The sequence below is a fragment of the Gymnodraco acuticeps genome, unplaced genomic scaffold (genome assembly GCF_902827175.1).
Source record: "Gymnodraco acuticeps unplaced genomic scaffold, fGymAcu1.1, whole genome shotgun sequence".
NCBI classification, from domain to species: domain Eukaryota; kingdom Metazoa; phylum Chordata; class Actinopteri; order Perciformes; family Bathydraconidae; genus Gymnodraco; species Gymnodraco acuticeps.
In genome coordinates this window covers 1,105,090-1,116,667 of record NW_022990558.1, presented here as the reverse complement: position 1 = coordinate 1,116,667, position 11,578 = coordinate 1,105,090, and the positions used below count along the sequence as shown (strand labels likewise).

Below are 11,578 nucleotides of genomic sequence, written 5' to 3'. Positions count from 1 at the left end.
AAAATGCTCCCCAGAAAGCTGCCTCTCTATCTACACATGCAGCAAGCTCCTATAGAACGTCCTCCAACTCCTCAATGGAAAATTCATGTCTTTCATTTTAGCAGCCACATTCCTGCACACACACACGATGGGGCCCCTCCTGACGTGCAGCATGGATGGCTCGCAAAACTCAAAGGAACATCAGATTACTGCACATTATGAAATTATTGAATGAAACATGTGGCAGCAGGATTGATAAAGCCTGTTCCTGGCCCGAGCCTACAACATCCTGGCCGGACATACAAAGCTCGACGTGGGATCTGATGAGGATCATTAAAAGCGGAATAATAAGCAATTGCATGTTTCATCCCTCCTGTAATCTGGACACATATACTTCTGTTATCCTTTCTGTGGCTGTGAATTGAAAGGGTTTTAATTGATGAACCTGTATTGTGCCAAAGAGCAGCAGTCTACAACAGTGGTCTACAACAGTGACCATCAACTGGCGGGCCGCGGGCCACATCCGGCCCGCACGGCGGGAGTGACTGTGGCATTGGCGGAGTGGTTAGTGCGCGACAGTAGCCTGCGTACTGCGTAGGAATAAGTGATCCTTCGTTAGCGTGAAGAGTCTGCTAAGCTTTATGCGCTCCGCAGTACATGAGCGTGCTCCACTAGGCCCTTGGACAAACGTAGTTAGTGATCCCTGGTCTACAACCTCCCTAGGTTCTCCCATAATACACAATTCTCCTTCCTGGCAACCCATACCTGCTTCAAGACTCTGGTTCTGGCCTACCTTGCTGAGAATGGATCAGGCCTTTCCTACATCCAGTTCAGGTCAGGTCACTGCATGGATGTATAAAGGGAACTGGATAAAGGACGCCCAGTCTTCCTTCTATGCGCTATGGAGATTAAGCAAAGCGTCACTCATTCATGTGTCTTTAGCCTTTATCTGGCATATTTATTTAAAGGACAGGAACATTATATATTCATCCTTCTCTCAACCGATCAACACATGTGGCTGAACAAGACAGACAGAATATACAGACAGAGAGCGCTTCACGTGCATAACATGTTGACTTCACATCGGGACCTACCATTACACATGGAGTAGGGGTGCCATCACAATATAATATAAACAGTTGCTAAATAGAGCAAGAAGCAAAAATGGCCTGACTCTCAAAATCAAAAATACCCGTCCTGGGATCTACTGGTGGTCTTCCACATCCACTGTGACCAATTTCGTGACGTGAGTGACACAAAAGTTGTAGTCCCGCCGTTTGGCCACTACAGGAATAGCAGTCTAGCAGTTTCCATAATTGGATCAAGCAACCTTGTTTTGTGTCTGTATCTCCTGTTTGAACCCTTTGTATTCCAAGGATCCTCCTGTAGCATCATTCCAAAGGCATGTCCTGGTTTCACATCCATATAGTGCAATGGATGTAATCAGTGAGTGCATCAGTGTTATTTTTGTGCGAAGGGAAATGTTCATGCTACTTCATATGTTATTTAGTTTCCCAAGCTGACCGGTACCGATGACCGGTACCGATGTCCAATCTTTTCCTCAATACCAATACCGAGGTGCACTGCTTATTCAAAATAGACCTGAGTTATACAAAAGTATCTACTGTTTCCAGCATCTTTAAATTTGTGAAGTTCATCATTATTCACCTGAGATATGACTTACATCAGGACATGGTTAAACCATAAACTCAAGTATGTGCACTTTGCTCTGCTTCGCCCAATTAGGCTTGATGCTCCCTCACTGAGAGTGGGACCCTGGTACCCCTCGAGAAAAACACGCCTGTTTGCTATCCTGGCTCAAGAATTGTGGAACAAGCTCCCCATTGATTTCAGGACTGCACAAAGTCTACACATCTTCTGTTGAAGACTGAAAACCCACCTGTGTCTACTACACTAGCACATAGAAAGGTTTGGCTTATTTGAAGCCAATGCAGTAGCACTTACAATTGTTGAAAACCTGCAGGATTGTTGCTGTTTTGAGATGTGTATCTTGATGGTTGAACTCTCTTCTTGTGATTCAATCATAAAAATGATTTAAAAAAATTGATAAATGTTTGGAGGGCTGAGAATGCAATGCAAGATGTTCCGTGCTGTTCAGTTGATCGCATGACATCATACAGACCAATATAAAGCCAAGGCAACATTTCTTCAATAGCACCTTTTCACATCAAAATGATATCAATTAAAAATGAACAAAAGGAGAGGAAGATGAGAACATTTCCAAGTAGCCACTTAACTCAATCATACAAAATTGACTGAAAGAGAAACAAAACCAACCCGAACCAGTTTTCGTGTAACAAATTACCTGACAGGCTGTACCTGAATAATTTGTTTCTTGGGTAGAGGATCTCAGTGAGGAAGAACAGACAGACAGTACTTCAAGATTAAATGATTAACATTAATTAATATCACTCATCTCTGTATCTGTATCTCTATGTCTATGTTATTATTAACAAACAATTTACTGACCAGTAAAAGAACATGTTCTCACATTCATAAGAAATCAGCAAACACATAGGAATGGCAATAGCTTGGAATAAATAAAAATCCTGTGACTTAGGGAATAACAAGGACAAGAATAGCAGGACTATGCTAAAGTACAGCAGTATAATCTAACATGAAGATTGCTATTATAAATTGTAATGTTGAAGTTAATTTAAAATAAAACAAATGTCATGCAAACATGGTCTAGTGCAAATAAGCATGTGTCTTTGGCGCAGTCGACCACTCAAAAGTAGAATAGAAAGAGTAAATTCCCTCAAACATTTTTAAATGATGCATAGCCTGCTTCATAAACGCTGGTTCCATATTTTTTAAACCTCAATGTGCATAGTTTTAATGCATAATATGTATTTAAAATATCTCCTGGACAAACATGAAATACTATGATTTCACTATAAAATCCTCCTAAATGCTTCAGGGTTGACAAATGTCCTATATCTCCGAAGACATTACGAAATGTTGCTAGAGAAGTATTCTTTACAATGACTAAAATCATCATGTGAAAAATCTGATCGGGGCCCTTTTATACATTATTTATTCAGTTTTACTGTAGTACAAATGTCACTTGTAAAAACTATTTTTAAATTGCGTTTGTAGTACATATACAGCACGTATTATGCATATTAACAAATGTAAACATTTTGAGGATTAAAAACAAACAAAAACACATCTCACTGGCAGTGGTGTAGTGGGGATTTTTTTACTGGGGGGACGCTATTTTAATCAGGTCATTTTAATCAGGTCATTTTAATCAGGCTATTTTAATCAGGTCATCAATGCCACACAAGTGCGCACGCGCGCAGTGCACTCACAAAACGGGCAGACAGGTCCACAGAAACTACCGGTATGCTTAGTCCTACTTTAGTTACTGTACTGCAAAAAGCAGACGTCGCTGCGTTCAACACACACACAGACTCAAAACCATGGACACACAGGCACATAAGTTACATAAACAATTTATAGGCCTACATTGCATAAGCTACAGTATTGCAACTAAGCAGACAGCGCTGCTTCTCTCTCTATCTCCACTTTCAAAATCTATTTAAAATTCATAACAAACAAACAAAATTCCCAAAGTTGTCCTGAAATTAACTTATTAAATAAACGAAACCAAAAATATAGCCTACTTATGCAAACAACATTGAATCTGGACTTGAAATTATTCTGATTAGGCCTAGCCTATATTGCAAATAAGCAGACAGCGCTGCTTCACACACACACACACACACACACACACACACACACACACACACACACACACACACACACACACACACACACACACACACACACACACACACACACACACACACACACACACACACACACACACACACACACACACACACACACACACACACACACACACACACATGCCCCGGCCACACGAGGACGAAAACGGCTAAACGCATAGGATTAACGCAAACGCAATCGCAAAAAAGCTTCCCTCCACACGCAATAGTCATCCGGATAGTGTCTGTCCACACGAGACATCTCCGTTTAGCTCCAACCGCTGGAGAAGCTGCAGTACATATGCAGGAGCCTCTGTAACTTCCTCCACAAAAGCAGCGAAGAAGCATGGTTGTCATGGTTGCCCTTCTGTTTACTCCCCGCGGTGGGGGCCGAGGGAACCGGGCAGAGTTTTTCGCCAGTCAACTTGTATTAAAGTTTAAATCTTCCGACAAAATTATAAAAGTGCCGGTCAAAGGTCTTCTTTGTTATTTATTGAGCTTTAAAACAAATGAATAACGAATCTATATATTATAATAATAAAATACACGGAGCCTCTCTTTTTCCTCCCTCTCTTCGGACAGCGCCAGTGTCTGTTTCATGCAGCAGCTGATCCAGTAATGAGTGACCCGGCCGACAGTAAAAATAAACATATTTATATCTAGTTTATGTAGTTTGAGAGGTAATTAAAATAGCTAAGGGTGATGATCGGACTTGAAGTGTGTGTTTTACTCCGTTCACCGCCGCATCACAGCGGGAGGAGCTGCAGGTGAGCAGAGCTGCGTGTCTCCGTCCTGTCAGATTAGACTTCACTCGCGTTTAGGTCCATATCGAGAGAAAGATAAATAATCTGAATTCAGTGTGCAGTTTACTTTGACGCGGGGGTGAGCAGCAGAGGTGGGGAGAGGCGGGGCTATTGCCTCATCATTATCAGAAAATTATCGTATAGGGCGTACACACGGAGCCGTTGGACCCCCCAGACCGTTGCATATGCCGTTCTATCCACCTTGGGACCCGTTATCGTTTACGCAGTCGTTTAGTGCCGTATTCGGTCGTCCTCGTGTGGCCGAACGGTCTATATGACACTAAACAGTAACGGAAACGACCGTTTTCGTCCTCGTGTGGCCGGGGCAACACACACACACACACACCTTGGGTTTTGAAGGCTGATAAATCCGAAATGGATGAACAAACTTTGCAGCCCAGTTTCCCAGCTTTGCAGTCTATCCACGGGTATGCCTCTTGTTTCCTCCGCCACATCTCCTCCGTCCATACCTCTGGGAAAGGTGAGCTTGAGCTAGCCAGGGGAACGTTGCTAGCGCAGCTAACGTTAACGTTAGTGCTAGCATTATCCACGTCTTTAGGCGGCTCTTCTGATGATGTAGTGCTAGTAGCAGCTTCACTTGTAGCTTCGGTGCTGCTAGCCTCTTTCTTCTTGTGAATTATATTCTTTTTAGAAAATAAGTCAAGTAAAAAACGTTTGCCTGCCATTATAGAGCTTTTTCATTAGCGTTCTTGAGGGAAAGAGCTGCCGCAAAACCGGCGGGCGGCGAGCTGGCCGTGGGTGTGTCACTGACACACCCCCAGCTCGCTGCGGGGTCACGAGCGTGATGTGACGAATCATCATTTTTTAAGGAAATCGTTTTTATTTTTTATTATAATTACTGTGAAATGTATTATGTTTTTGTCATTATTACAACAAATACACACTTACAACTGATAAGACTGGTAATAATTTTATATTTATTAGACTATTAAAAAAAAGATCATGCTCCAAATAAGTGGGGGTACGGCGTACCCCCGCGTCCAACGCCCACTACATCACTGCTCACTGGCAGTGGCGTTTTCTCCCGGAGGCCAAGGGAAGCCAGGCTTCCCCTGTTTTTTCGGATTGTAGTTATAATTTAAATAAATAAATAAAAACACTTTGTTTTGTTTCGATAATTCTCCTTTGCTGTGTGTTGCTGCCGGCCCGTCTCTCCCCCATTCTCATTGAGTATTTTACAAAGAGTGAAACAAACAGCGCCCCTCTAGATGTTATGGTGAAACAGTAGATTGCACTCACTGTTGCGAGAGGAGGCCAGCCGAATCTGGCTTCCCTTGGTGAAAAAAAAAGGAGGGATTGACCAATCAGATGAGGCTCACGTGATGCCCCTGCCAACCTGTGATTGGTCAGGGCCATGCCAAGGGAAGCCAGAGGCGTCTGGCTTCCCTTGCCTCACAATCCAATCAAATCGCATCAACTTAGGGTTGCAGTGACGCATCCTAAAATCCGGAAGTAAGCTGCGCTCGGTTTCCCTCGACAAAAAGGCAATGGAATTTCTCCATAGGATTTAGGAAAATAGCTCGAAATAAGGTCAGTGGAAAACGAACCTAAATGCAAGTTGTGTTCAGTCGGATAATATCCACATGTCTACCCTACTTTTATAATTTTCGAATCATAAATCTAATCCATAGAAGATAGATAGCGTCACTGCATCACTCTCACCGCCGTTAGAAAGTAGCAAGCAACTGAAGCAAGTGCAATTATGGAGGGTGGAGATGTGGAGTATTTAATCAAAAATAATTGTACTAAACTTCCGCTACAGCAGCAACAACAAATACAATCTGATGACAGGCCAATGCCCAAACTGGAGCTGTGTACAGCGAGGAAAACAGGAGCGAATCGGACGTAAAACGTTAAAGGTCTCCTGATTTAGTTTGTGAATGATGCTTATTAGAGTTTGGGCTGGAGAGTGCGTGCGGATCTGTCGGTTAGATAACAGGCGTGTGTAAGTCCTGCATCTGTATGATATGTGTGTAAAATGATACCGGGTGCTGTAATCACTCATCTGGTTACGTTATTACATTGATCACCACAACCCCGACCCAAAAGAAAGGACGTATTATTGGCTTCCCCTAATTTTTTCCCCACGCCACGCTACTGCTCACTGGGAAGTTTAATGGCATACTGGCACAGGTCTGTGACACCTCAGCTATTTGATTCCTTACCCCTAGTTTCCACCGGGTCCGTCTGCGCCGCGTTATGGCCGCGTTGCGGCTGCGCTGCAGTGTCCGCTAGGATCGCGGCCACTCTAGTCAATGGGTGCTATTCCACCAGACGCGCCGCGTTACGGCTCAGAAGCGTCCCAGAAGCGTCTCACCGCTGGGCTCCGCTCGAAATAGGATTGAAGTCTATTTTTCGACGCGACGCAGCCGTAAGGTAATGTCGGGCAGGCAGAAAGTGGAACGTTCAGAGCATATAGGGTATAGCATATATATATACACACACACAAACACATTTTGCAGACCCTATCCCTCCGTAGTCGTTCAAGTAGGAGGAGAAATGCCAGCGTTCTCCTCCGGTTTACAGGCACTGTGTAAATTATATATATAGAATAATGATGATGATTTTACCACTAAAATACAGCAACACATCTTTGATTCATGTCGTTTATAACTGGGATATTACAATTATTATTAACTTCGTCTGTACAAAGTAGTCTGTCCAGGAAATATGCTCAAATCAACTGAAACTGCGAGCCGGCAGGCAAGACGCTCCGCTTCTGAAATGCTTCTGAAACGCGCCCGGTAGGGTATGACGCCGGAGGAGGCTGGACCAAAACCGCGGCGCAGCCGTTACACGACGCAGACGGACCCGGTGGAAACTAGGGGTTAAGCCGTCCCCCGTCTTGTTCTCGAGTGAGGGAACAATGGAGCGTGAGATGGGCCGGAGAATCGGAGCAGCGGGAGCGGTACTGCAGTCGCTTTACCGCACCGTTGTGACGAAAAGGGAGCTGAGCCAGAAGGCAAAGCTCTCTGTCTACCGGGCCATTTTCGTTCCTACCCTCACCTATGGTCATGAAGGATGGGTCATGACCGAAAGAACGAGATCGTGGATACAAGCGGCCGAGATGGGTTTTCTCCGCAGGGTGGCTGGTGTCTAGGGATAAGGTGAGAAGTTCGGTCATCCGGGAGGGACTCGGAGTTGAACCGCTCCTCCTTTGCGTCGAAAGGAGCCAGTTGAGGTGGTTCGGGCACCTAGTTAGGATGCCACCTGGGCGCCTCACTAGGGAAGTGTTCCAGGCACGTCCAGCTGGGAAGAGACCAAGGGGTAGACCTAGGACCAGGTGGAGGGCTTATATCTCTTCGCTGGCCTGGGAGCGCCTTGGGATCCCCCAGTCAGAGCTGGTTGATGTCGCCAGGGAAAAGAAAGTTTGGGGCTCTGCTGGAACTGCTACCCCCGCGACCCGACCACGGATATGCGGGAGAAGATGGATGGATGGATGGATGGATGAAGCCGTCCTCTAATGGCACATTTCCACTGCAGCGGGGTAGCCCCGTTTAAGCGTCCCTAAGCGTCCTCGCTCAGGCCTCGGGCTGCCTCGCTGGCCGTCCGAGGCCGTGGCGCATTTCCATTACAGTTTAGGACCTGGGGTAGCAACGCAGTGTAGGCGGGGCGATCGGCTTTTTGGGCGGAGCGACGCTGGGTAAAACTGCAGTGGCGTCATCTTCAATGCGACACAACTCACAAAACACACACAACAATGGAGGATGTGGAAGCGATCGTTTACTTGTTTCTTGGTGTGTGGCTTGTTAACATGCTGTGCTCTGCATAACCTCTGCGAGAGTCATGGAGAGGACTATGATGATGGGTGGAATGCACCAGCAGCAGCAGAGCCTGGGGTAGCAGTGGCTCAAGGTGCAGAGGAGGAGGGCACTGACATCAGAGAGGTTTTGATGCGCTACCTGAATACCTAAATATGCATTGTATTGTATTCATTGTATTGAACATAAATACATCTTTTTTTTTCATATACATGTGTTTGTCAAATGTTTTAAACAAATGTTGTTATCTGAATTGAATATTTAGTAAATATTTGAATTTCAAGCACCAGTAAGTACTGCCCCATAATAAGAACATTTGAGGAAATATCAGATCATGAAAAGAAAATCTTTCTAATCAATTAAGCGAATATCAAAGCTAACTATAAACATAAATACTAAAGTGTAAAACACAGCAAAACTATATTCATAAATGCAAGTGTAAAATAGTGTGGACAATTGTAAACATGGATGGAGGCTAAAGTATCCACAACATAAAATAATATATTAAAATATAACCTCAATCTTTCTTCTAGACATGTTAAAAGCTTGCTTGAATGGGTTATAGGTTTCTTCTTTTGTTCTCTCGTCTTTGAAATATATAAGGAATGTGTTGTTTGAGTCTAGTAGAACGAGGGTATTACAATTGAGCAATTTCTACTACATGTATTATGTATTTATCATGTATTCTTAATACTATTACAAAATAAACATGTAATAATGTTTTACAGGAAGACCTCAAGCTAGCAAACTCAATTTCTTGCTTTAAATCTCTTAAAACTAACTTATCTTATGGGCTTTTTCCTAACTGATGGTGTTTGTTATTGCTTTATAAATTCATGTATGTTTATATCTTCTCTAAATCAAGATTATGTGATTATTTCTGTTGGGTGCAATTCATTATCAACAAGAGATAAGATAAGTCAAAGAAGTACTTTATTGATGGCAGTATAAAAATACAAAAAAAATGTTGTATCAAAAAGGCATGCCATTAAACAATACAAATAAAAAATGTAAAACTGTATTGCAGCCAGCATAAATATACATGGCATTGTAAAAATAAATATAAAATGCACATTTTAAAGAAAATAAATAAACAAGAAAGTACAAATGTTGCATTTAAAAATTAACTAGATAAAAAATATATAATATGTACAATAACTATTAAGGTTATTTTAAGTATCACGGAGGAGACGGGCCACGTCGGCTGCCACGTCGGCTGCCACGTCGGCTGCCACGTCGGCTGCCCAGTCGGCTGCCCAGTCGGCTGCCCAGTCCCCCTAGCACCTGGCCAAGAGTGCGCAGGAAGGCTAGGTTGAAGGTCTCTGCTTGAGCGGCCTCCTCCCTTCTCAAGGCCGCATCCAACTCCCATCTCCGCTCAGCAGACGCTTTGGCCCAGTCCAAGTGCCGTTCCTGCTGGGCCATGTGCTGTTCATGGTGCCGTTCCTGCTGGGCCCGATCCTCTCCTCCTCGTTTCCTCTTGCCTGGGTGACAATAAGATAATAATTAGCAATAAGTGAAAAACACTGGACAGGTACAGGTCACACAAGGATATAAGAATAACATGTATAAACAGAACAACAGTAAGGTGAACTAAAGAAAGTTCTGGCCCTAGATGTTTACAATGATTGTGAATTACATTATGTCCAGCCTGTTGATAATGAATATAAATATATGTATATGATAGGAAGTCACACACAACTGTACTAGCTGCTTACTAGCTAAGACTTTACTTGTAACAGAGCATTTCCACACAGTGGTATAGCTTATTTTAATTACTGACGATGGATGATCCAAGGTTTAAAAAAACTAAACACAATTCCAGTCGTTTTGCCATTTCTATTTCTTACCTAGAACCACACGCTGCGGTGTCGTGATGGCACTCGGCGTTGGTGGTTGAGTTGGTGTCGGTTCTTCGGCTGGTGTCTGTGGTCGAGCTGGGGTCCGTTCTGGATTCGATGACGATGTTGTGGACGGAAAACTGCCATCACCCGTTGTTCGGGAATGTTCCTCCTCACTAGTCCCAATGTAATCATCTAGACCAGCAAAATGACTTGTTAATTCCACAAACTACTGCAGCACAATACTAAATAGCAACAACAACTATAGAAAAGAAAAACTGAACGTAAACAATGGCACATATGGTGTTAGCAAACAATAGCTCTAGCTAAGGCTATCTGCCTAGGCTATCTGCCTTAGCTAGCTATGTAGCTCTTCGGGGCTCCATAAAAGCATGGGTTGTCGAACATTAATGTAAGGATTAAAATAGACTTATTTGTTAGAAGTGAGCGTACCTTGCAGGGACTCCAGTAAAGCCGTTGCAGAGTCCAGGCCTCCCTCCCTCCCAACGTTGGCCGGTCTATGGCCGTAAATCTGGTCCAACAAGTCGAACCACTTCCATTGTTTCCTACCCGCACCACTCGTGTTATTGTTGTCCTTTACTTGGCGATATTCACTCTTCATCTCTTTTTCCCTACACTGCAGGAAAGTCCTCGAAAATCCGCGGACATCTGTGCAGAGACATCCTGGAACACTTTCACATTTCGAGTTGTTCCGTCGAGCTCCCGCTGGATTTTATCATCCCCAATGAGATTTAGGAACGTCGTCACCTCCTCGGTCGACCACGGTGTGCTTTTCTTCGACGTTGCCATTTTTGTAGCTCCTCCGTTTACAAAAATGCTGCAAGCTTGCTTCTAGACATATATGCGACGCTAGGGATGATCTCGCGCGCGATCTTGTGATGATTCTCTCTGACCAATCAGCAGTCAAGAGTGTTGACGTCACTAGTTCAGCCCTGGCCCTGGCCTGATAGAACCACGATTTTATGGGGCCGGAAAAAGAGGGAAAAAGTACCCGCTAGCCGGTGCTAGGCTATATGGAAAGGCCACCAAAAATTGGCCTGGCCGCTTGAGGACGGTTAAGGACGCTTAAACGGGGCTACCCTCTGCAGTGGAAATGCGCCATTAGCTTATCTATTCCTGAGGGTCTGCTCAGACATATGCAGCCTGTGGGGTCCAAAGTGGCCATAGGTGCCCCCGTATCTGCTCATGTGATGTGCTACTGTGCCCATCCTTGGAACCCCACACCTCTTTGTTTTGTGCAATTGGCAGTGACAAATTCAGCTGTTATTAACTCCTCCTGGCAGTCTCACACCTCTGCCACAAGCCGCCCCACAAATAGTACCCATTGTGTATCTGGATGCTGCAGCTGTCTGAAATCACAGGGGTGGCAACATGAACTCTGTATTTTCTAAACTGAAGAT

At 44.1% G+C, this 11,578-nt stretch overlaps 1 protein-coding gene across 2 annotated transcripts; it reads right to left on the bottom strand.

Annotated features, from left to right (window-relative positions):
- Positions 1–9,356: 9,356 nt before the first annotated feature.
- LOC117553575 lies at positions 9,357–10,956 on the bottom strand. Of its 2 annotated transcripts, XM_034227579.1 has the most exons (4): positions 10,611–10,956; positions 10,167–10,352; positions 9,763–9,800; positions 9,357–9,729 (listed from the first exon to the last, which is right to left on the bottom strand). In XM_034227579.1, the coding sequence occupies exons 1-4, from the start codon at positions 10,777–10,779 to the stop codon at positions 9,499–9,501; spliced, it is 624 nt and encodes a 207-aa protein (XP_034083470.1). In that variant the 5' UTR covers positions 10,780–10,956; the 3' UTR covers positions 9,357–9,498. The 2 variants fall into 2 exon arrangements, with proteins under 2 accessions (XP_034083470.1, XP_034083469.1); XM_034227578.1 differs by having other exon boundaries at positions 9,417–9,800; positions 10,611–10,942.
- Between the last annotated feature and the right edge of the window lie 622 nt (positions 10,957–11,578).